We start from the raw sequence: 26746 nt of genomic DNA, 5'->3' as shown, positions 1-26746 counted from the left end.
GAAGACCTGCTGTGGAGGCAGGAAGACCTGTGTTCAAATCCTGCTTGGATGCAGTGGTCGTGTGATTCTGGACGAGCCACTTACCCTCTGAAGGGGTCAGGCATCTCTTGAGGAGCATAAGGGGCAGAGAGGGAGTTTGTATATTGGATGCACTCTACCCTAATGAAAACACAGGTCTGGGCCAAAAGCAAATTCTACAAATTCAATTCAACAGGCATTTATTAAGCATCTATACCCTGGGGACTGGTATGATGTCCTGCATACAAGAGATGATTAATAAATTCTGTTGAATAAAGGACTGAAGAATGTCACAATCCAATCAGGGGCTGGAAGGAACTTTGAGATGCCAGTTAGCCTACCAGCCTGCCTTCAGTGGAGCTGCAGTCTCTGAGCACTCCATTCCATACCATATGCTCACATCAGAGCCACCTTCCTTGTGTCCAGTCCTGCTCACATCACTACACTGGCCAAAAACCTTCAGTATCTCCCTCCTGCCCACCAGGTTAAACTCCCCACATCTAGGCTGGCAATCTAGCTCTAATATGCCCCATCCAGGACCCATGGCTCTGTGAAAACTTCCCTAATCCCACAGCCAGAGAGGAGTTCCCTTCTCAAACTGTCAGAGCACTTTATACCTTTCTTATATACTTGGTATATTCCTATTAGCATTAGAGTGACAATCAACAATTTCAACCCTGATTCTGCCACTTTCTGACTGCATGATTTTGGGCTAACCACAGTCATTATTTGAGACTCCTCTCTATAAAATAGGGTCACGAATACTTACACAATGACCTCTCTGGGCTATCATGAAGAAAGCAGATCATAAACCATCAAGTGCTATCAAAAGCATTAAGTATGAGGAGGAGAAAGAAGAGGAGGAGGAGGAAGGAGGAGGAGGATACTGTTCCTTTTCTAGTTTAATGGTGGCGGTAAGTTGTTTGAATCCAGGGGCTCTGTCTTACTTGTCTTTTTGAGCCTCAGATGTGCACAGTGTATGGGCTATATGTACATAACAAGTACTCCACAACCATTTCTTCAAATGAATTTAATGGAGTTTCAGAAAGATAAGTCTGACTCTGACTTAAGTGAACTTCTATCAAGGAGACTATTCCCTGTTCTATCCCTAATACACGGAGACCTTTTTCCTTCTTGTTTCACCAGGACTCTGCGTTACAAGGACACTTTGTGACATTAGGGCTGACAATCAAAGGGACGTCACATAGTACAAGAGAGTGAAGAGACTCAGTTTCAATCTCAGTCTCTCAAGTGGATGAGCCATGAGCCAACCGGAAGGTGTCCAGAGAAGAATGAAGCAAGAGACTCTAGGGCAAGGCCGGCCAGAATTCCAGAAAGAAGACCACAATGGTGGTCCAGCCCAGAAGTCAGAAGGCTAAGGAAGCACTGAACAATCTGTCTCAGGATAACATGATGTCTATAGAGTCTTGTCGGCTATTTCAAAGCCTCTGACTGAGTTCCACGTTGGACCTTGATGACTCTGGAGGAGAGAGTGAGGCTGACTTCTTTGCCCAGCTCTGCCTCACTTAAATCCAATTCATGTGCAAGTCAAGACATCACCCTGCGATGTCATGGGTCCTCTTTGAGAACAAAGGATGCATAACAGCAACTTATGCTTATTCATGTAACGCAAACACAGAGCACAGACTCAAGTACGATGAAAATGCTAGAGTGGCTGATGATTACTGTAAAGCTCTTCTCTATTTCCAACATGCTGCCCATGATGATGTCAAAGACAACTGACATAATGTGTGGCGTTTTTCAAGGAGAGTTTAAGCTCATTATGGTTCTGCCTACCTTTAAATCCACTAAATCCACTTAAATGAAAGAGGCAGTGGGACCAAAACATCTTATTATTTGATGTACTGGATGATATCAAGCTATATGGTTTCACCAAAAGACACATTAAACTTCTTCTCATGTTGTTTTTCTCCAATGTTTAAAAAAAAATGTTGTATGGACTCTCCAAGTGTAGAATTCTTAATGTGCTGCAAATGAAGATGGAGACTGAAGGCTCCAAGAGCTTGAGTCTAGAAGTCAAGTTAAGCAATGGATGAAGGCAATAATTACAACAAACACCTTGGTCTCCTCCTTCAGGCAAGACAAATCAAACATAAAACTATCAAAGAGAATTAACAGAAGACAGAACCCATCACTGTAAGGCAGGCACTAAAAAAATGAACCCTTTTCTCACCTATCAAAAAGACTGATAGACATTCTCATAACACATACTAAACAGTTATTTAAAAACCTACGGAAATATTTCTGGAACAAGCAAACAGCACTTCACAGAGAAACAGTAAAGGCTGATAATGGGTACAACTCCACTGGACTCTTCCAGTGTAAGTAGGAGCACTTTTACTCCATCTGATGAGTGGAATCTCAAGGCCCTCTGCAGATAACATACACATGCACTCGACTAACAATACATCCCAAAAAACAATGAACAAATGACTGGGTGATGTGACTGTTTACGGAAACAGCATTAGAGCTTATGGTGTCAATTCAGAACCAGGTCAGTGGTGCCAAATTACAGAAAACTTGTCCTGAAGAAGCCGGCCCTTGGGGATCCAAGCAGATTATGCAATGAATCAACAGACAACATGCAATATGAAAATAAGCAGGGACTGTGCCTACCAGATACCTAGCAAGACACGAGTGGCTTGAATGATGTGTCAAAAGCTCACTGTGTCTCAGGACCTGTCAGGGGACTAATGCCCACATTACAGATACAGTCCTCAAAACACCCCAGAGAACACAACGAATGGACTGCATCAGAACCAGAGCATCAGCCTGGACCCAACTGTCAACTCCAATGGCCTGCATGGAACACAGATCTTTAAGAACTTAGGCACAGGATTTTTATTAGATGTTTTCATGCCAAGTACTCCTCACTCCATGCTGTGTGGAGTCATAGAGACCTAGCAGATATAATCCCAACCATGCAGGAATGGGATAAGGCATTTCTCATCCTGAAACTTGGCCTGCTCCCAGAGCTGTCCCAAAGATGCCTACAGTGAGCACAGGGAAGAGAAGCTCATGAGCCGTTACTTTTATTCAACTATAAAAAAGTTATTTTACCTACACTGGCAACAACCCACAGAACATTAAATATAAAAGAATAGGGGTGGCTAGGTGGTGCAGTGAATAGAGCACCAGCCCTGGAGTCAGGAGGACCTGAGTTCAAATCTGACCTCAGACACTTAACACTTACTAGCCATGTGACCTTGGGTAAGTCACTTAACCCCAATTACCCTGCCTTCCCTCCTCCAAAAAAGCAAAAATATATATGTAAAAGAATAATAGCAGGATAGTGACTTGTCCCAGGACCCTTTCTATCTGATTTCTATCAAACAGATATGAAAAAAGAATTTTCAATGATAATAACAGGAAAAGAGGAGGAGGAAGAAGCTGAAGGGGAAGTTGGCATGTATAGTGCTTTAAAGGTTTGCAAAGTGAGACCTCATCATTTGAGCAGCATGATAACCTTGGAAAGTGAGAGCTACAGATCCCACAGGCCTCATTTTACACATAAGGAAACTGAGTCTCAAGGAGGTAAGGTAACCTGCCCAATGCCACACACTGCTAAGTGTCTGAGGCTGGCGTCACCCAAGGTCCCAGTTCAGTTCTCTGTCCACTAGGCCACACCAGTCTCTCTACAGCTTGGGAGGTGGTCTTCATGAGCGGCTACAGTCAATAAATCCTTGCCTGTTCATCTACCCTCTAATGATAAGCATTCCTGAACATAACAGGGCTGCCTCAAATGACAAAAGCACAGTGTTTCCAGGCTCACACTGTCAGGCAGTTAACGCGCATTTATTAAGGGCTTACTATGTAAACCTACGTACTAAATGCTGGGGACACAAAGAAAGGCAAAAAATAGTCCCTGCCTCCAAGTAACTCAAACTACAATGAGGGAGACAACATTTAAATAACCAGGTACTATAAGACAGGTACAGTGTAAATGGAAAGTAATCTGAAGAGGGGAGGCAGGACAGCTGGGAGGATTGGAAATGACCTCCAGCAGCAGGCAGGATTTGAAGTTCTAAAGGAAAGGGGGGCTGGAGGTGAGGGGACTGAGCATTCCAGGTGGGCAAAGCCACAGAAGGGGAGATGGCAATGCTGTGCTTGAGCAATGGCAAGCAGACCAGTCTTTGCGGCTTGGCTGGAGTTGCCTCAGCATGTGTTTCTCTGGTGTAGCGTTTGAAAACCTGGTCACACAAAGGAAAATCTTCATGCAGCTGCCCCCAAAGAAACAGCAGCAGAGCCTGGCCAGGAAGCTTCCGATAGAGCCTATGGGAAGGCAGGTGTCTTCTGAAACCAGTGGATTTTAAAATGTGCAAGCTGTATTACTACAGCTCAAGAGGAAATTACCATTTTCCTGAAGGCAATCCCTACATATCCCTCATGACAGTCCCAGCTCCTTGTTCCCCTGAAGATATATTTTGGGATGAACGTCAGGTAGAAGCAAATTATTTCTTTGCGGTTCCTACTCCCATAGGAGGCAAAACTTGGAAACATCAGTCTCAGGCTCCCACAAGCCCCCAATGATCTTTCTCAGAGCTGACATCATATTTTGTGGCAATTCTCTAAGGCAGTTTTCAACTGAGAAATACAACTGAAAATAAGGGCCTCAGGTTTCTTGGTGGGAATAGTGTATGTTCCCAGAAAATACCCCCTGACACTAGCAGGGTACTCAGGGCTTAGCAGCGTGAGAAATACAAATCATACCAGTTGGAGGGAATGAGCATCAGCATTTATGAAAATAGAAAATGCTTTCAAAGAAGAATTTCAACCACTCAATCCCTTCACATTCTAAGCTTGGTCTACCTTTCCAATGTTTTTACATATCACTACAAACCTGCCTCCTTGCTGTTCCCAAGAACTCAATGCTGGGTTTCTGAGCCTTGGCACAGGCTGTGGTCACCCCCTTTCTGGCCTCCCCCCACACCCAGTATGCCCATTCTGTTCCCTCTCGCCCTGGACCTAAGCTTGTCCTCATCGGGGTAAAGGGTTAGTTAGTCCTTTCTTCCTCCTCACATGATCTTCTTGAGATGATATTCAATATGGTGGGAGAGGGGAGTGTTCAGGAGAAATGACTGTGGTATAAAAACAAAAGGCAACTTTTCTTGAGAGTATGCTTGTTGAATTGCACTTAACTAGAACACAAAGTCTCAAGTCCAAGGTCACTATGGAAGAGAGGACTCCTGAGCAATGCTTCCCAGAGTCCTGCTTTCTGGTCTGAGGGCTGCCCCTCACTTCCAGTGTTCTTTGGCAAGTCATCTGTCTCCCTTAAGCCTGTTTTCTCATCTATGGCAAAAATGGATTGGACTCAATTTCTCCAAACTCTTTCAGCTCTAAAATTCTCCCATTTTTCTACAGTTATTCATTAGTTCATGAAAACAACAATAGCTACAACACCCAAATCCCTCTTATTTCCAGATAAATTGTTTCAGCTGTCCAGTTTGTTAGTAGACCTTTTCCACAAAAGTAAGAACAGCTCCAGACTCACTTGTCACCAGATAATCAAGAATCCCCAAAAAGATGTTGTGTGGACATGCTGGCCAGCCCCCAACTCATCATGTAAGTGGACAAAAGGGTAATGTGGTATTCTCTGTGAAAAAGCTGTGCTTCCTCTTAGACCAAACAGAAAATTCCAAGCTTCTATGACTCTGGGTAGCCATAAATGCCACTTAGTAAAGGTGACAGGAGGATGAAATGAGTCCAAAGTCCCTATGCCGTAGGATTACCAAGACTGCTGATAGGAGAGAATGTGAAAGCTGCCCCCCTCCATCCTAGCTGGGAATGTTGGTGCTGAAAGGGATTGGGAAGCTGGAATGTCAGAGCTGGAGGAGACTCTGGAACACAGAACACAGAATGTCAAGGCTCGAGAGAACCTTAGAATATAGAACACAGAATGACTGAAGTGGAAGGTACCTCCAAACACTGAACATTGGTTTTTCTCTAGGGATTGAACTTTAGAATAAAGAGTATAGTGTCAGAATTGGAAGAGGTCTTAGAATAGTGAAGCTAAATAAGACCTAAGAATGTAGAACATAGAATCACTGCCTCAGAAGGGACTTCAGAACATAAAACACACACTCCTAGAGCTGGAAGGACCTTAACAAATAAAATAAGTAACATCAAAGCTGGAAGAGACCATGGAACCAAAGAAATTTGTTAGAATTGCCAGAGACGTTGGAAATAAAGAGTTTAACCTAAAATGGGAGGAACCTTATACTATAGAACATTAGGACACAAATGACTTCCGACATCATCTTGCCCCACTTCTCGTTCTTTTCCGATGAGGAAGCCTAGGGATGCATGAGATCTGCTCATGGTCACACAGTGAGCCAGTGACAGCGCTGGCCTGGAAGCCCAGTCCCCTGGCTTTCTGCTGCTGAGCATGGCCTCGGGCAGGTTTTGTTACTTTCAGAGCTTAACACACCACTAGGTGGTGCCATAGTTCACAGGCCTGGGGCCAGGAAAACCTGAATTCAAATCCCAATTATAACACTTTCTAGCAGCTCCAGGCAAATCATTTACCCTCTGTCTGCCTCAGTTTCCTCAACTGCAAGGTGGCGATAATAATGACACTCACCTGCCAGAGTTGTTCTGAGGATCAAATGGGATAATATTTGTAAAGTGTTTTGTACAGGGGTTAATAAATGCTTATCCCCTCCTCTCTCTGCCCTGCAGTAGCAGTTACAAGATGTAATATCAACACTCCACTCTCTGGAAGGAAGAGCCAAAGAAAACAGACTGAAAGCTTTTAAAAATATAAATGGATGAGAAGAGAGGTGCACTGAAGACCTCATTTGTACTGGCCAGTAAACGTCAGCTCCCTAAGCTTCAGGGTTGCTGCTAATGAAAAGAAACACCAGGCAAAAAAATGTGGGAGGAGTTGATGCCTTAGAAAGTCCAGGCTCAGTCTCCATGGGGCAAGGGAGCCTCAGCAGAGATGGAAGTGGGTGACAAGGACTGTGGTGGGAACAGAGAGCCAACATGGGTCAGGGGGAACAGTAGCCGAGGGACTCCCCACATCATTCGCTTCTTATGCTGCCATGTTGCACAAGTGACCTTTTGCCACCTTGGACTGAAGTTTCAGCATCAGTAAAGTGAGAGAATTTCTACAACTCCAAAAGACTGACTGGAATCAGAGCCTTGGGTTGGAAGCCCTGCTCTGCTCCTTACTAACTAACTGCATGGCCTTATTCCTCCTATGAAATGAAGCACTTGTCCGAGACAGTCTCTCAGTTCTCTTCCCAGGCTCACTGTACCATGAGTGTGGCCATCAGGGGGGTAATTACATCCTGACTTGGCATTTTATGCTCTGAGTTCTTCTTCAGTCACAGATTCCCATGGTAGATCGTGACCCCATGATGGATCACTTGTTTCAAGGTACAATAATATGAAAGCTATGATTTCTAAGATAAGTATGTTTGGGAAAGGGAAAAGCTTTTTCCTGACAAATGTAAAACAACCAGTGTTTAAGACGAGTCATTCTCCATGAAACTTAATCATCATCTAGATTAATCCTCACAACCTCCCCCTGACACAAGAACTATGTATTATTGTCCTCAGGGGATGGAGGTTGGTGATTTGAGCTCTGGAGGATATGAATGTGCTGGGTGGCCTCAGGTCCTTCATTTGCAAACTACTCTCAGTTAGGATTCATCTAGCTCAACTTTTCTGTGATGGTCTCCTTTGGCAGTATGGACCCCTTCTGGAAATAATACCTAATCAGAAGTTCTTAATTTGGGATCTGTGAACTTAAAAAAAAAATTTCATAACTGTACTTCAATATAATCAGTTTCCTAAAATGTATTTTATTTTATGCATGTAAAAGCATTATACTGAGATGGAGTCTATATCAAGGCTGTATCAAGCTTTCAAAGGGTCCATGAACAAAAATGTTAGGAATTCCTGTAACATATAAAATACAATACATAGGATCACAAAATACACTAATTACAGTGAAATAAAAATGCAATATTTTTCTACCATCCAAGTTTAAAAAACCACAGGAATCTAGAATTCCTAATCTAGTTCCTTGTTCCTGAGTTCAAAGGCCAGTGAAATTGACTTTTACTGGGAAGTGACTAATGGAATAGAATGTCAGAGCAAAAAGGGACCACAGAATACAAAATCTGGCACAGCAAATCTCATCCTTAAAAGACCTGAAGGAACTCCTACCTCGTCATTTAACAGATGAAGAAATGATGGCCTAGAGAGGGGAAAGAGCTTGCACAAGGTCACCTGTATCTCATTTACTCCCAAACAAATCCCTTAAAGGAAGGGAAGGCCAGATGTGATTATATTTACAGCTATAGAAATTTTATCCCAAGCAGAGCCAAGATGGTGGAGTAGAAACAGAACTTTCTTAGGGCTCCTGCTTCCACCTCCTCCAATACATGTAAAAAATAACTCTGTTAAACAAACTTTAGAGCTACAGAATGCACAAAGTGACAGACAGAAACTAACCTCCTGCTGAAGGCAGCCCGGCAGGAAGGGTCCATCTCAGCACTCTGGGAACAGAGCCCAGCCCTGTGTGAGGCCACAGTTTTAGCCTCAGGGTGGCCACGACCCGACGCCAGCTGCAGGGACTTCAAGAGAGTGGATCACCAGCAGCTGGAGCGGTTTCCAGAATTATCAATCCATAAATGCCAAAGTGAGAGGTCAGTTGTGAAATTTGGGAACAGGGAGTCCAGGAGTGCAGTCCGGCTTCTGCCCCCTGGAGGGAGAAGTAGCCCGTGCAGCTGCAGCCATGTGGCTGCTTCAGAGCTCCTGGCCTGTAGATTGTAGGGGGACCAAGCAACCATTCTGAGGGGGTAATTGCTCTTGCTCTAACCTGCTTGGATCTGGATAACTGTCTAGGGTGGAGGTCCTGGGATGCATGACCAGGTGCCAGAGCATGTGGATGCTTCAGACAGGGCACCCAACTAATAGCTCCAGCAGCTGTGCAAACCCCAGCCATTTGGGACAAAGCTCCCCTCTCTGGAAGCAGAGTTCTACTGTGGCAAAAAGCTCAAAAGTCAAGTAATTGAGTGGCAACATGAGCAAGCAAAGCAAACATAGCAGTCAAACCTTAGATTCCTATTTTGGGGACAAAAAGGATCAAAGCATGGAACAGGGGGAAGACAACGAAGTCAGAACTCCTGCACCAAAAGCTTCCAAGAAAAATTTGAACTGGTTACAGGCTATAGAGGAGCTTAAAAAGGATTTTGAAAACCAAATAAGAGAAGTAGAGGAAAAATTAGGAAGAGAAATGAGAATGATGCAAGAAAATCATGAAAAGAGAGTCAACAAACTGACTGAAGAAAATAACACCTTAAAAAATAGACTAACTCAAATGGCAAAAAAAGGCTCAAAAAGCCAATGAGGAGAAGAATGCCTTAAAAAGCCAAATTTGCCATATGGAAAAAGAATTTCAAAAGCTCACCGAAGAGAATAATTGCTTCAGAATTAGATTGGAGCAAATGGAAGCTAGTGATTTTATGAGAAATCAAGATACTATTAAACAGATGCAAACAAATGAAAAAAATAGAGGGCAATGTGAAATATCTCACTGGAAAAACCACTGACCTGGAAAATAGATCCAGGAGAGATAATTTAAAAATTACTGGACCACCTGAAAGCCATGATCAAAAAAAGAACCTAGAAATCATCCTTCAAGAAATTCTCAAGGAAAATTGCCCTGATGTTTTAGAACCAGAGGGCAAAATAGAGGTTGAAAGAATCCACTGATCACCTCTTGAAAAAGATCCCCAAAAGAAAACTCCTAGGAATATTATAGCCAGGTTCCAGAATTCCCAGATCAAGGAGAAAATATTACAAGCAGTCAAGAAGAAACAATTTGAATATTGTGTAAACACAATCAGGATAACACAGGATCTGGCAGCTTCTACACTGAGGGATTGAAGGGCTGGGAATATGATATTCTGGAGGTCAAAGGAGCTGGGATTAAAACCAAGAATCACCTACCCAGCAAAACTGAGTATCATGTTTCAGGGGAAAATATGGTCATTCAATGGAATAGAGAACTTTGAACTTTTTTTTTTTTGCTTTTTGGAGGGAAATTTGGGGTTAAGTGACTTGCCCAAGGTCACACGGCTAGTTTTTGTGTTAAGTGTCTGAGGCCGTATTTATACTCAGGTCCTCCTGACTCCAGGGCCAGTGCTCTATTCACTACACCACCTAGCTGCCCCATTCTTAAGCATTCGTGATTAAAAAACTATAGTTGAATAGAAAATGTAACATTCAGGTACAAGAAGCAGGAGAAACATGAGAAGGTGAACAGGAAAAAGAAAATATAAGGAACTTATCAAAGTTGAACTGTTTACATTCCTACATGGAAAAAATGATAATTGTAACTTATGAAACTTTTCTCAGTATGAGAATAGTTGAAGGGAATATAAATGTGTGTGTGTGTGTGTGTATATATATGTATACATACTTACATGTGTCTATATAGGAGGGTATATGGGCATATGAATACATATGTGAGTGTGTATATATGTGTACAGGTATACATAGACAGAGGGAGCAGTACCAAGTTAATAAGAAGGGATGATACTTAAAAGGTGAAATTGAGAGGTGAGAGAGGAATATAATGAGAGGAGATGGAGAGAGACAGAATGGGGTAAATTATCTCATATAGAAGAGGCATGGAAAACTGTTATAATGGAGGGGAAGAACAGGAAGGCAAAAGGGAATGAGTCAACCTTACTCTCATTGAATTTGGCTTAGGGAGGGAATGACATACACACTAAATAGGGTATCTCATCCTACAGGAGAATAGGGGGAAAGGGGATGAGAGAGGGGGGATGATGGAGGGGAGGTCAGGCTGGGGGGGAGGGAAGTTGGAAGCACACACTTTTGAAAAGGGACAGGGTCAAAGTAGAAAATAGAACAAGTGGGGAGTGGGATAGGATGGAGGGAAATATAGTCAGTCTTTCACAATATATCCACTATGGAAATGTTTTGCATAGCTACACATGTACAACCTATACTGAACTGCTTATCTTCCCAGTAAGGGTGGGTGACAAAGGAAGAAGGGAAGAATCTGGAATTCAAAATTTTAAAATCAAATTAAAAATATATATATATATTTTTTACATGCAACTGGGAAATAAGATATACAGGCACTAGGGTATAGAGATCCATCATGACCTACTGGAAAGTTGGAGGGGGGATGGAGGAGGATAGAGGAGAGAGCAGATTGGTGGAAGGAGTATACAGTGGGATGGCGGGGTAGGTAGGAGTAAGGGAGAAAATTTGTAACTCAAAATCTTGTAGAAATGAATGATGTAAACTAAAAATAAACATAAAATTTAATTTAAAAAAAAAAAGAAATTTTAGCCCAAAGAGACAGGGGATTTTTTCTTATTGGGCCTGGTAATCAAGGAAGGCAGCCTGGAAGAAGTGGCCTTGAAGATGAGGTAGGATTTCAGTTGGCAGAGATGGGGCACACATGTGGGAGGCCACTGTCACCACTCACACATGAGGAAGAGCCAACACCACTCATCTACACCACGAATGAGGGAAAAGCTGGGACAGTGTTCCTGTCCCTGTTCCTGTCCTAAAAGGCTTCACTGAGTTCTGCACTGGGGTACCCACCAAACACTGAAGGATGGTGTTAAGCCTGTGTATACAACAGAAAAAAAGAAAGCAGCTGTTTTTAGAAGGCAAACACAACAAGCATCAGCATGCATATCTGCCTAAACATTTCTCACTCACAAACATTAGTTTGGCCAGCAAGCATTTCCAAAATCGAAACAGTGGTTTCAGTTGTTTTCATATTGGAAATGTCTCAAGTGTAGTGGCAAAACAAGATATTCATTCTGGCTGCAGGGCTGAGTAAATGGATTGGCAAACATGTTCACCATCCAGTGGACACTCCCATGCCAGCTGGTAGAAGGGCCTATGATGAGCAGGGCACAAATATTTGAAAGGGAAAAATACTGAGGGCCCCAAATCCACTCTCTGTGCCAGATCTTCCCATCAGTTTTTCCTAGGCAGAAGCCACATGTGGCCTTTATTACTAGGCAAACTGCACAGTTGATTAGTAAGTACCTACCACTGCTGGAAACCTATTCACTAGCTTTCCATTCACACGATGGTACACTGGTCAGCTGCTCAGGCTGTTTTTAAGTGTCGGTATTGGGAGAGGATCCATTCTTTGAGAAATCATATGATTTTTAGAGCTAGAAGAGCCCTGGGAACACAAGATGTTAGAGTCAGAAAGAACCTTCAAATGTAGATGGGATCCAGATGGTTCTTCTGCCATGCACGTGTCCCAAGGGGGTCACTAACTTAGAGAAAGGCTCCAGATATACAAATGATTGATAGCAGTGTTTTTTTTGTAGTAGTAAATAACTGGAAACAACATAGATGCCCACTGACTGGCAAATGGCTAAATGAGTTGTGATACATAAAGGTGATGGAATAGTGTTCTGCAAGAAACAACAATATGAGGAGTTCAGAGAAGCAGAGACTTACTAAACTGATGCAAAGTGAAATAAACAGCCAGGAAACAATATGCACGATGACTATAATAATGAAAACAGAAGCACAACCATAACATGACTGAAACTAAATATGTGCAAAATTATAAAGAACAAGCTCAATGTCAAGGGAGAGATAGGAGAAGACATTCCCTACTCCTCCGTGCAGAGGTGGGATTCATGGGCGGGGAATGAAGCATATCAAATCAGATTTTTTCATTGTGTTGATTGGTTTTACTGAATTTTTTCCCCTTTTCCTTTAAAAAAAACTGTTATAAGAGATGGCTCTTGGAGGAGGAAAGGGAAGGGATACAAGAGGATGGATATATGGGAAAAAGCAGTTGGTATAAAAAAGATATCAGAAATATATTTTCTTAATTAAAGAATGTAGATCGGTTTTATAGACCATCTAATCCAGAGGCTCTTCACCTGGGAGCCACCGACCCCCCCCCCCAGGGGTCCATGAATTTGTTTTTGTAAATGTTTTGGTAAATGTATTTCAATGTAATTGTTTCCTATGCATTCCTATGATTCTTATGCATTTTATTTTATGCATAAATATTTTATTTAATTTATTTTATTCATTTAAAAACATTATGCTGAGAAGGATCCATAGGCTTCATCAGATAGCAGGACGGGTCCATGACACAAAAAAAGGTAAGAACTCCTGATTGGATCCAACTTTCTAATTTTACAGTTGGGAAACTGAGCCCCACAGGAGTAAAGTGTCTTGCCTATCATCTGCATCTGAACCAGGGCTAACTAAATATCAATCTCCTGAGCGTCACTAATCTAGTGACACAGAGTGACCCTTTCATTAGACTTGGTGGTGTCAGACTGGGGAAGGGGGGAGAACAATGGTCATCAATCCAGAGGACTTGAGCTTGAATCACAGCTCTTCCATCTATTACCTGCATAACCTCAGGCAAGTCACTTTTCCTCCTCCTCTATAAAATGTGGGCAACTACTAAATGGTCCTTATGAACTTGACATGTATGATCCTGTGACCTTGGAGCACATACAAGCCCTACACCTTTGCATTTCATAGTCCACATGTACCCAGAGCCTCCTCTGAACATGTAGGGTCTGTTAGTGAACGGGCATCTACTGGCTTATCCCTTTCTTAAAATTCATTGCTTAATAACTAATTCTGTAACCATTAAAGCCAGGGCCTGGGAAAGTGTGTCTTGCCCTAGAATCAGGGTAGGAACAAGCTCGCAATCACTTCCAGGCCCAGTCTGCCTTTAATTACAACTCTTATTCAGCCTCTGGAGTCATCCCCAAAGGCTGCAAAGCAGTTAATTACAGAAGCATAATCCCCTTCTTCAGGGGAGCTGATCTTCTAGGGTTGTGAGAAGATAAGATTTATGCCCCTTTCATTCCTTTATTCTCTCATCAACACCGATTCATATTTCAGTTTCCCACATCTGAAACAAAGAGGAAAGCCTGCTCAGTCTACTGCTGCTGGAGAGAGATAAATTAGGAAACACAAAGAACCAACCCTATAAACTCAATCTCTTTCTCTTCCTTTCGTATTTGTGATTATAAACAGAGTCAAGGACAGATGAACTATATCCTTCTGCTTTCTTCAACTGTAAGGGAGAATAAAAACATAGTGATAAGAATCAGGATGGAAACAGGAAAACTGAAACCCCAACACAGGCCTAGTGCACAGGGAAGCAGCTGAGGTGCCTGGAGAGAGCTTTGGATTTACAGACAGAAGGCATAGAAGAGCCGAGTGTGAATTCTGACTAGGATGGCTCCTAGATGTATGACTAATGAGCAAGTCACTGCTGTGATACTTGGACCAGGAGACTGGCAGGTAGTAAGGACAGTCTTGGAGTCAGAAAGACTTGGGTTTAGGCCCTGCCTCTGACGACTTGTAGCTGTGAGAACAGGGCTGAGGCCCAGGAGCGCTGAGTGTGCAGGCAACTTTCTAAGACTCTCAGTCACATTCAGCATCAGCTAAAGGCCCCCCAAGTGCTGAAATCATAGCTTAGGCCCTCTCCTGGTGCCTCTCTGCACCCTGAATGTAGAGAGATATTTGTACTATCAGCCCATTCTGTCTGTGGATGTGAGGAAAAGCTTTGTAAACCTGAGCTGGCTAAAGAAATGGGTGGTATATTTATATTGTTTCACTTTTTTATTTATATCCTCAAGTGCAATGCCCAGTATACAGTAGGTGACTAATGTATGCTATTAACGTATTGATTGTTCTGATATTTCTAATCACTGTCTCCTGACAGTGGATGCAATGACTAGACACTGGCTCTTATTTGGAAGCCCCCCCTTCTCTATGGTTTGTACTCTATCAGAAATCATGGAGGCATCTTTGACAGCCTCAGTCTGAAGCTCTCAAACTGCACCAACACTTTGGGACGCTGTGTTATGTCCAAGGTTAAGATTTACAAAGTACTTTATTTTTACATTACCTCATTTGATCCTCACAACCGCCATGAGAGATGGATGCTATTGTTATCCCCATTTTATGGATATGAAAATTGAGGATGAGAAAAGTGAAGTGATTCACCCAGAATCACACAGCTAGTATGTGTCTGACATGACCTCCAGGGTTCTACTCTATTTGTATTCCATTTGGCTTGGAGAAGGGACATGGCATAATAGGAAGAAAGCTCCATCTGAAGTCAGGAGACCCCCCAGCAAGGCCCTTCCTCCCTCTGAGTCTCAGTTTCCTCCCACCCTCCTAGGATGATAGGGAGGACAGTGTGCTTAAAGTGGTACAGAGGTGAGACCAAACGAGGCTGAGCAGCTTGCCTAACGTCACAGGATTTTGTCATTTGCTCAAAAGAAAGGCCCATAAGGTTAGACTAGTGATGTGGTCACCCTACTGAGCACAGAGATGGGAGCACAATTCTGGAATCAGAATAATAACAAGCATTTATACAGTGCTTTAAGATTCACAACAAAATCTCACAAATATTATCTCATTTGATCCTTACAACAACCCAGTGAAGTGCATACTCCCATTATCTCCATTTTACCAACCAATACATGGGGGCAGACAGAGGTTAAGTGACTTGCCCAGGGATCCACAGCTTGTAACTGCCAAGGCAGGATCTGAACTCGATCCACTGCACCATTTAGATACCTAAAAACCACACAATGTCAATGTTGGCAAGGCCCTCAGAGGTCAGCTAGTCTAATCCATTCCTATAAAAGGACTGCCCTGGACAGTAAGCCTGGCAGGTGGTCCTTCAGGACCTCTGGTGAGGGGGATGCATTCATTCCCAAGGCTGTTCCTGCCACTTTTAGACCCCTCTTATTGTTAGGAAGTCCTTTCTGACATCCAGGCTAAATATGTCTCTGTTGCTTCTGATTACTGGCCCTAGCTCTGCCCTCTGGGTCAAGCAGAACATGCCCAACTGTTTTTCCACATGAAGTACAAGGCACTGGAGCCAAGTGATAAAACCCCTGGGCAAAGCCAGTTTTTCAAGTCCCAAGGCAGAAGCTTCCAGGTTTTTTCAGAAGACACGGGCCTATCAGTAAAAATACCTTTTCAGGCCTCATACTGCTGGATCTCAAACTGCACTACAAAGTAGCAATCATCCAAACAATTTGGTAAGAGACAAGAAACAGAGATCAGCAGAACTGAAGCAAATGAGTGTTTGATAAACCCAAAGATCCCAGTCACTGGAGGCGAGAAGTCACCATTCAACAAAAACCACTGGGCAAACTGGAAAGCAGTCTGGCAGAAAGTGGGCACTGACCAACATCTCATACCACATACCTAGACAAGCTCCAAATGGGTACATGACGTGGACATAAAGGGTGATATCATAAACAAATTCAAGGAGTGTGGAAGAAATTACCTGCCAGATCTATGGATAAGGGAAGAATTCATGACCAAACAAGAGAAAGAGAGGTTCACATAAGATAAAATAAACAGTTCAGAATATGTAAAATTAAAAAGAAATTTTGCACAAACAAAACCAATTCAGCTAAAATTAGAAGAGAAGCAGATAAATAGCAAAAAAAAAAAATCTTTGCAGCAAATTTTTCTGATAAAGGTCTATTTCTAAGATGGGGAAGTATTTCAAGGTTATAAGAATAAGAACCATTCCCCAATTGATAAGTGGTCAAAAGACAGGAAAAAGCAATTTCAGAGGAAGAAATCCAGGTTATCAATAGTCACATGAAAAAAACCCCACTCCCAAATCACTAACAATGGGAAAAATGCTCATTAAAACAACTCTGAGGTGTTGCCTCACATCCATCAGATAAGCAAAGCTGACAAAGAAGGGAAATGAGAAATGCTGGAGGAGCTTTGAGAATAGATACATCAGTGTACTCTTGGGAAAACTGTGAACTGGTCCAGCTGTTTTGTAACACAGTTTGAAAAGAAAACACTCCCTTCAGAAATCCCATTGCTGGGCTAAACAGAAGAGGGTACTTTGGCAATCTCATCTTCAAGGGACGTCCATATAGCTTGTGGAATGGTGACGTACAGCATCACCACATGTTTGAGCTGGCAGGGTCCTTAGCAGCCTTCCCATCCTACAGATGCATGAAAAGGAATCCCCACTACAACAGAACTGACTTCTGCTGAGGGAGCATGGACCCACTCCTTCCCAAGAAGGCTGCTCACCCCACCGCTGGGCAGCATTCACTGCTAGTAATTCTTCTTGAGAGCAAATCTACATCTGCCTCTCTGTGGCTGTCCCCTGCTCATTGACCCTGACTCTGCTCAGAAGCCTGTAAGTGACCTTAGATGTCATGTAGGCCTCACTTTACCGAGAAAACGACACCCAGAGAGAGGCAGTGATTTGCCTAATTTCCCACAGGTAAAAAGTACCAGAGCCAAGATTTGAATTCAAGTCCTGTGATTTGAAATCCAGGACACTTTCTATTATGCCACACTAATTTAAAGTATTATTTCTGTAGAAAATCCAATTAATTTTTTTTTTTGCAATTTCACATTAATGATCCTCCCTTACTTGCCCAGGCCCCCAAAGAGGGGAAGAACAAGTGGGAAGAAGAAATCTAATTTCATGAAATGTAATGGAGAAAGGGAGGAACAAGAAAGGTAGGAAGAAACTGAATGCCGAAGTCAGGTCAGGCCCTGTTACCAAATGCGGCGCTGCAAGATGTAAGACCACAGTGTTTAACAGACTTTGAGGTTCAATTATCCCTTTATGTTTTCCAGTAGCCTTATCATCCTCTGAATTATCCTTTCACTGTAAACACGTCCTAATTCATAAATAGGATATAAAATAAATCAAGTTGGAGAGCTGACTATGTTCTGAACCATCAATCTTCACAGAAATAAAACTCCATAATCACTTTCGGAAGAGGAAGGTTAACAAACAAACAGACTCCAATGCTGCTCACAGGGCACGGCTGCCTAGAGGAATGTCAGTCAGCACATCAGGATAAAGTTCTGATCCTGTCACTTCCTCTCCAGGCAGCATCACCTTGGGTGAGTCACTTCCCCTTTTCTGACCTTCTCTCCAGCATCCCACCTTCTGGGAGCTCAGGTGCCTTCCAGGGTGGCCGTCCTCCTGCCTGGGCTGTAGGGTTCTCTCCACCTCTGCAATTCCATGTTCTCAGATCTTTTTCAGTTCTGAAAAAAAGTTCTGTATTCTGGCACCCTTTTGACCACTGACATTCTGAGTCCAGACCCACTAATTAAGCTGGAACTATCTCTAAATATCCTGTGATATCAGTTAAGTCCTTGACTCTGGTCTCCTAGCAGTGTGTTCTCTTACTTGACCATCCTTACTTAGCTCATTCCCTCAGGGACAAGGGACTGTGTCTCTCGGCTTTGGCCCAGGGATCTTTTCTGAGGCAAAGACACTTCAGATGAGTTATTTCCTCTCCCCTATGATTCATCTGTGCGCTACACATGGGCACAAGCAGCAGTTTCACAAAAACAGCTGGGAGTTGTCTCAGCATCTTCATGTATCATATCATGGAGCATTTCCCCATGTGGCAGCAACTGTCTGAAAAACAGCTGACCAAACACACCCAAGCAGACCCACATGCTGCTGGAACACGATGTCTACAAAATGTATGTAACCGCAGATACACTCAGAGGATTTAAGAAACCATGTTAGAGGTCCGGAAAGAATACCCAAAAGAGGAAATTTGATATGAGGAGGATAGTGGAGATAACACTGGATCAAGAGGCAGGAGACCCAGGTTCAAGTTCCAGTCTGGACACTTTCTGGCTATGGAGAAGAGTCATTTCACCTCACTAAGGCCGTATCTCAGAGACCCACAGAAACTAAGAATGATCTTCTCTTTCCAATAGAGACAGTAACCCTTACACTCCCTACCTAACAGGGCTTTTCTGAGCTAAGTGTTTTGAATACCTGAAAACACTAGGGAAATGGAACTTCAACTCTCAGAGAATCACAATTTCATCTGTTTCTACCAAATGACAAGATCTACCTATGAGAGGGTCTTTGAGAACTGCCATAGAGGGAGAAAAACCCTATCTGTGGGACTTTTCAAAGTCAGTGGGCCAGGCTCCTGGGGCAGCCCACCTGAGGCTCCCACTGGGCTTGTACTTGGGGTCTTTCTAGCTTGTGTTCCACAGAGCCTTTGACAGAGCCCAGGGTTTGTCTCCTCCTCTTTGTCTTTTAATTCCTACCACCTAGCACACATGTAGTAGTATGCCTACACATGCAAAATACCATACTAGACACAGAGAAAGATGCAAAGATAAATAAATAACCCTCAGGCCTTGGGACTGTAGAGAAGGAATACTAGAGTAGGAAAATAAGAGAGCTGGATTCTGTCACTTACCAGCTGGCTGAGACTTTGGGTTAATCACCTGCCCTCTCCAGACCTCATACAAGGAGAGGATTACATTTAATGATCTAAAGTCCCTTCCATCTGTAAACCCTGTGAAAAAAGGGTTGACTAAACAAGTAGTGTAACTACTAACAGTAGGAGAATCTGCTCCCTGATGTAGCATCTGGGGATGGGGGGGGCAGGGATTGAGAAAGGCTTATTGTGGAAAGTGGTGTTTGGGCTGCTCTTTGAAGGAAACTGGGGATCATCTAAGGCAAAGGGGAGAAGAGGCATTTGAGGCAGAGCAGATGGCCTGAGGAAGGGTACAGAGATGGAACACTGAGCACAGCACCAAAGAGCACATGGAGGGGCGTAATACAGGATAAACCTGAGAAAGCAGGCTAGAGCCAGATGGAGACAGGCTTTAAATGCCAAATAGAGGAGTGTGTATGGGATCCTAGAAGTGAGGAGGTGGGGAAGGGGAGGAAAAGGAGGAGGAAGGAGAGGAGGGGAAGAGGAGGAGCAGAAGGAGGAAGAGGAAGAGGAGGAGCAGGATGAGGGCTAGCATTTACATAGTGCTGCCTAATTTGCAAAGTACTTTACACAGGCTGACCACCCTGAGGTTGATACTATTATTATCCCCACTTTACAGATGAGGACACTGAGTCTCAGCAGTTAAGAGAAGGAAAGAACAGAAGGGACAAGCATTTGTTAAGCCTGGACTTTGTGCCAGGTGCTATGCTAAGCTTAGCTTTACAAACAGCATCGCATCTGATCCTCCCCCAGATCCCACGCTACAACCACAGGTGTCCCACAGGGCTCTGCCCTAGACCCTTTCTTTTCTCCAATACTTCACTTGGGGATCTCATCAACTCCCAAGGACTGAATGACCATCTCTATGCTAATGATGCTCAGTTCTACCTATCCAGCCCCAGTCTCTTTGCTGATCTCCAGTCTTGCATCTCCAACTGTCTTTCAGCCATCTCCAAAAAGACGTCCAGGAGATAGCTTAAACGCAGTATGTCCAAAACCAAATTCATTATCTTTCCCTTTAACTTTCTCCCCTTCCAAACTACCCCCATTATGGTAGAGGGCAACACCATCCTCCCAGTCCCTCAGGCTCACACCCTAGGAGTTATGCCGACGCCTCACTAGCTCTCACCTCCCATGTCCAAGCTGTTGCCAGGACTTGCTGATTTCACCTTTGCAGCATCTTTGGAATACCCTCCTTCACTACTCTGACCCTGCCCTCCCTCTGATGCAAGCCCTCATCGCCTCACCCCTGAATCATTGTAATGGTTGTGGGTGGGTCTCCCTGCCAGGGGCCACACCTCACTCCCCATTCTAGTCTGTCCTCCATTCAGTCACCAAAGTGATTTTCCTCAAGCACCCCTCCAACCCCCACATGTTTAACAAACTCCAGGGGCTCCCCATCATCTCCAGGGAAAATACAAAATGTGGCTTGGCATTCAGAGCCTTTCATCACCTGGCTGCCTCTTATCCTTCCAGTCTTCTTAGACCTTACCTCCTGACATGTACTCTTCACCTCCAGACCCTCCATCTCTCAGTTCTGGGCATTGCCTTGGGCTCTCCCCATGCCTGGAGTGCTCTCCCTTCTCCACTCTGACTTCTGACCGTCCCGACTCCCTTTAGGGCCCAGCTAAAATGTCTCTTTTCTTGGAAGCCGTTCCCAACACTTCAATCCCAGTGCCTTCTCTCTTACTTTCTCTTCATCCTGTATATTGCTGCTTGGCTCCTCCTTCAGGCTGGGAGCTCCTCAAGGGTAGCAACTGTCTTTTATTCCTTTGTGTATCCCTAGCACTTAGCACAGAGCTGGGCACAAAGAAGGCACTTGTTAAATAGGTAGGTGCTTTTTATTGCCCTCATTTTATTTACAGTTGAGAAAACTGGGCAAGGAAGAGATTAAATTGCCCAGGATTGCATAACTAGTAAGTTTCTGAGGCTCTGCCCACTGTGTCACCGACCTGTCTTGAGGTCACACAGCTGAGTGTTTGAGGCAAGATTTGAGCTCAAACCCTCCTAACTCCAAGTCCAGCCTTCACATTTCTTAAAAAATCCAGCCCTGTATGCTTGTGTGCAGGGTCTTGGAGTCAGGAAGACCTGGTTTCCCCCTCTGGTATACTAGCTGTGACACCATCCACAACCTACTCAGCCTTTCAGGATACCAGGTGATATTCTGAGACTACAATGTACAGATGAATTTCTGATGTGCATTGGTGTAGGGAGTTTCCATCCTGAAAATCCCACAGACATAAAATCACAGGTGTGGGTTGGGGGGGGGGGGAAGGAGTGAGAGAAGATATGGAGGCGGTATGTACTGAGAACTCTTTCTAGGAGTTTGGCTGTGAAAGGAAAGAGAGACAGTATGTCAGCTTGAGGGGATGGTAAGATTGAGTGGGGATGGGGTGGCATTCAGGACAAGGAAGATCTAAGCATGCCTCCTCATCACAGGGAAGAAGATTCCAGAATGGGAATGATGTGGGGCAATCTGGCAGAGGGCACAAGAAGGGCACAAGTGGAGGGGCTGGCTTTGGTTAGGAGAAAGGCATCTCTTTGGGGAAACAGCACCTACTTCACAGGACTGTCGTGAGGATCTAAACCCTTTCCAGAGTTGTGTGAATCTTAACGTCCTATATAAAAGGGAGCGATCAATGCTACTACTATAACCAGGATACAGAAACCATCTCAGTTCAGTTAGTACTATTTTGCAGTGACTATGTGCCAGGGAGTGTAAACCAGGCTATCCTGGTTTTAAATGGCATGGATAATCTGAAGTCAGTACTCTTTATTTCCCTTCTCTTGCATCAAGCATTCTGCGCTTTTCAGCCCCTGAATCAAAGATACATTTTGCTAAGTCTCTGGCAGCCGTGAGTATAAATTTTCTGAGGCAGGAGTCTTTGGTTCCCTGGTGTTCAGTATGGTGGGTTGCACACAGAAGGGGCTTCATGTCTCCTGAATGTGTTTAACACAGAAATTACTGTACCAGCACCATATATGCAGGAGATAGGGAATTCAAAAAGAGAATCTGGAATCTGTTCATGGGCCAGTCGCTGGGCAGTGTGGCTGATGGCAAGTGCTGGACCAGGACTGGATCATGATCTCAACTGGGATTCTGCTTCTGACAGTTGCTGGCCTCCTCAATCAATCATCTTTTCTGAGCCCCTACTATGTGCCAGACACTATTTAGATATGACTGCAAAAGCGAGGGGAAGCTTCTGTTCCAGCCCTCAGGGAGTTTCTGTTCTGCGTGGGGTGGTACAGCATGCTCATAAAATACAGGATATATACAAACATAGGGAGATGGAAATTTTCCCTGGGTAAATCATAACACAAAATGAAAAATAATAAAATATAGTACCAGAACACACAAGGTTTACTATTGACCAATATGCACAATAGAGACAGAATTCAGGCAAAGTGAGAAGAGAACACCAACCCTGCTTCCTTAGGCTGCTTTATGTTCCTGCTAAGGAGGACGATTTTGGGATAAAAAGAATGAATTCTGTTTTGGACATGTTGCATTTAAGATACCTAGGGGACCTCCAGTTCAACATGTCTGATAGTGGGAGATGCAAGTCTGGAGGCTGGGGAAGAGGTTAGGCAGGGCATGATATGTGGATCTGAGAATCACCAACACTGATAGCTGAATCTCTGGGACCTGAGAAGATCATCAAGGGTCACAGCATCAAAGGAGAAGAGAAGGCTCAGGAGAAAGCCCTGACACCCACTTTTAGTGTGCATGACTTGGATGAAGATCCAGCAAAGACAACTGAGAAGGAGCAGTTAGGCAGAGAGCCAAGACATGTATTACAGAAAACTAATGAGAAGAGAGTATCCAGAGAAGAGGGTGATTGACAGTGTCAAAGGGTGAAGACTGGTCAAGCAGGATGAGGGTTGAAAATAGGCCATTAGGTCTTAGAAATGTGTCTGATCATATGAAATCTGAACTTTTACGTCACGGATGTTTGATCTATTTGCTGATCTGCCTGGCTTTTCTTGGGTAGATATGGTGATCATGACCATAGGTATGTGTACCACAGGGGGTACGACACCAAGAAAACGCCATTCCCACTGACTCTTCTAGTCAAGATGTATTGTTTACTCAAGGATATGATGGCATGCCCCACCCATGCTCTATGGCTATGAAAGAGGTGCTAGTCTGTCCTCAAACAGAGGTTTTAGGGTTTTAGTTATTATAGCTTAGTTAACTAAAGCTGAGATGACTACACTGACCTAGCCGCACATCAGCAGAGAGAATAAGACCCGTCCATTGAGGAAAAGGCCTGGCAGAGAGGCTGTGCTCAGAACAGGCCAATAAGCCTGGTGGAACAGTGACAGTTCATTGAGAAAACCACAATGCTATCACCAAAAAGCATCAGGGATCATGTGATATGCTCATGAATTGCCCCTCCCCACATATTTCTAATGTGTGGTCCCTTCATACCTAGTCATTTTCCAGGTTCATTCTCTCCACTAGTACTATGTTTATTCACTGGAGAGTGTACATTTATGGGAAAACGTTCTTTTCTTTCTATGCTATTTTCTTAAATGCTTTTTCTTTGAACTGTCTCCTTCGACTGACTAGAGAAAAAAGTAACCACACCAATCGGGGCTCAGAGCTGTTGTTTTGAGTGTATTTACATAGCATGTTAAATCTGGGCTATTACAGGGACCCCACTGTGAGAGACAGTAACATAGATAGTACATGAACATAAAATGAATGGAAGAGGGTGGTAACAACTCCAAGAGTAAGGAAAGGACTCCTGAAAGAGTTGGCACTTGGGATAACTCTTGAAGGGGGATGGGGGTTCTAAGGAGAAGAAAGGAGGATACTGTTATCCTCTAACATTCTAAACATGGACAACAGCACATTCAAAGGCACAGAGGGAGAGACAGAACGTTGTGTGTATGAAAGATAGCAAGTAGGTCAACTGCTAGGCCATAAAAAGGAGGGAAGAAGAGTAATGTGTGATTAGGTTGGAAAGGCAGGTGGGGTGAGAGGCTTTAAATGCCAAATAAGGGAGTTTGCATTTTATGCTAGAGGCAAGGAGAGGGAACCACTGACAATTCCTGTACAGGGGAATGACATGATGATCTGTTGTGTCCTTTAAAAATGTCAATTTGGCATCTGTGGAGAGAATGGAATGGAGCAGGAAGACTGGGTGCAGGGAGACCAATTAGGAAGCTATTGCAATAGCCTAGGCAAGAGGTAACGAGGGCTAAGCTGAAATGGCTATAGTATGAAAGAAGAGGGTGGGGGGAGAGATGGGGATCAGGGGAAAATCTCTTGGCCTTTCTGCACCCCAGTTTCCTCAACTGTAAAGCAGAAAGTCAATAATAATGGAGGCCCCACTCAGTGACCATGACAGCCATCCCTAGAGCACAGAATAACAGCTGCAAATCAATTCTACAAGCAATTATTAACTGCTATGTCTGCTATGTGCCAGGCACAGGAATCACACTGTCTCCAATCTACACAGTCACACACTGGCACACAGGTGAGAATCAAATTAAAATGAACATCAGGGAAATGAGAAACAGGAGAACAACATAAACAATGCCTACAATAATGTTAATCAGAACAGCACTGAAAGGAGGCTGAACTTGACCCAAGGCTGATCTTATTCCAGAACAGAAGACCAAGCATTCTTCCCTCAGTCTTCAGAGGTGAGAGGACTCCAGGTGGAGGGTGTAACAAGCTGGGAGATGCAGTGGCTTAATGGTCAATTGCTTTTTCTTAACTGGTTTTCAGTTAAAAGAGTGGGTTCAATGGGATTGAGGGTGGAGTGGTATAAAGGGAAGTGACTATGTATTAAAAAGGCATCAACAAAACTTAAAAAATAAATAAACAAAATGAGTATCAGTAGCAACTGTGAAGGAGGAAAAGGGGTGAAGAAAGGATAACCTTTGATGTATGTTTGGAACTGGGATATTTTTGTCTGCTCAGGTCTAATAGCAGTTGGAGGGCTTAACGAGGAAATGTCAGCTCCCAGAGGGCAGATAACATTGACTTTTTTTGTTGTACCTGGCACATAGTAGGTGCCTAATAAATGCTTGTTGCTTATTAGCCACTCTTTGTGTAAGATACTTGGGTCTTAGCACCAGGAAATATTTCTTTTAAATCAGAAGATTTAGCATGAAAAGACACCTTACAGCTCAAGAATAGGGAAGATATATTTGAGGCCAACTAGTCCAATGTCCTCGTTTCATAGATGAAGAAACTGGGGCCTGGAGAGAAGTCAGATACCTCCCATTCCATAGGTGACAAGTAGTTAATAAGGAGTGGAGATGGAATCCAAATCCCAACCTGAAGCTTATGAATAAATCGAAGCTTCTTACTCTCAGCTTCATGTCAACACAAACAATATCAACTGCTGGCTCCTGTCATTCTCCAGTTATCAGGAAGAATCTTTAATAAAATGATATAATATGGCCAAGCGCTATTTGGGTGAAGGAGTTATTACGATGCATACATCAGACACACAAGTTAGTGGGTAGCCCTTAGGAACAGGCTTCAAAAGAAATTAGTCTGCTTGCTACTCCCTCCCACAAAAAGAAAAATCAGATTTGGGAGAAGTATGAATTTTTAATGAAATCAGAAAAGAAGCCCCACGGCACAGATGTCACATTTAGAATTCTAAAAGTTTGCAGGGTGAAGGGGCCTTAGACATCACGAGGCCTAGGCATATTTAACTGTTTTTATGTCATGGGGCCCTCTGGCAGTCTGGTGAAGATTAGAGACCCTCTTCTCAGAAAGTTTTTGAAAGAAATGCTAAATTTCTGTTACAGGTTTGTGGAAATAAAGATGCCTTTTTTTTTTCCTAATTAAAGTTCAAGAACTCTTCACATCTATCATTAAACCCCTTGGAGGAGGGTAGATCTCAGGATAAGAACCTCCATCTTGTTCAGCCACCCCTGCTTTCTAAGAAAGACTGAGAGACAGAAAGGAAAAACAACTCACCAAGGTCAAGCAGTGAGAAGCTGCAGAGGGACCAGAAATGAAGTCCCTCACTAAAACGTTTAGCTCAGGGCTTTTCAATTACAACCCAGAGTTCTTGAGACTGTCATTGCTAGCTCTAGCCTTGTATGTCCTATGATTCTGACTTCTGGATTTTCTTGGGATATTATCTTAGGGATAACTTAGTCTAATCCCCTCATTTTACAAATAAGGAAACTAAGACCTGGAGATGAAAAGCAGTCTGTCCAATGTCACATGAGAAGCACAGATGCTAAAGGTCAGAAGCTCCTTCCTTGACGTCTGCCTCACAGACGTAGTACATACAACCAGGTTACTCTGAAGGATGAAAACTTGTCAATGTTCCACACGATGGATTTTTTTTTTAAGAGTCCATCTTGATTACTGAGCCCTGCCCAGTCATCGTTTATAAGTTCTCCTTGTGTAAACCACTCCAGTGCTTGGTGTAGCTGAGGTGGATATGGTCCTA

At 43.5% G+C, this 26746-nt stretch overlaps 1 protein-coding gene across 5 annotated transcripts in view; it reads right to left on the bottom strand.

Annotated features, from left to right (window-relative positions):
• The window catches only part of LOC138163863 (transmembrane protein 263-like), a 384530-nt gene that overhangs the window by 351512 nt on the left and 6272 nt on the right, over positions 1–26746 (bottom strand). The window contains exon 1 of one of the 5 annotated variants that reach the window (XM_069091483.1): positions 20806–21379. The exons of 1 other annotated variant lie outside the window; for it this stretch is intronic. In XM_069091483.1, the coding sequence (XP_068947584.1) occupies positions 20806–20841 (36 nt within the window). In that variant the 5' untranslated portion in view covers positions 20842–21379. Of the gene's footprint in view, positions 1–20442; positions 20546–20805; positions 21380–26746 lie in introns of those variants that run through there. 3 more of the 5 variants (XM_069091485.1, XM_069091487.1, XM_069091488.1) reach the window with 3 other exon arrangements.

Source organism: Petaurus breviceps, unplaced genomic scaffold, assembly GCF_028583685.1.
Source record: "Petaurus breviceps papuanus isolate PSGF00001 unplaced genomic scaffold, PetGlider_PUasm1.0 188, whole genome shotgun sequence".
NCBI lineage: Eukaryota > Metazoa > Chordata > Mammalia > Diprotodontia > Petauridae > Petaurus > Petaurus breviceps.
Note: the sequence above shows the minus strand (reverse complement) of the source record. Positions and strands in the feature narration are given on the sequence as shown.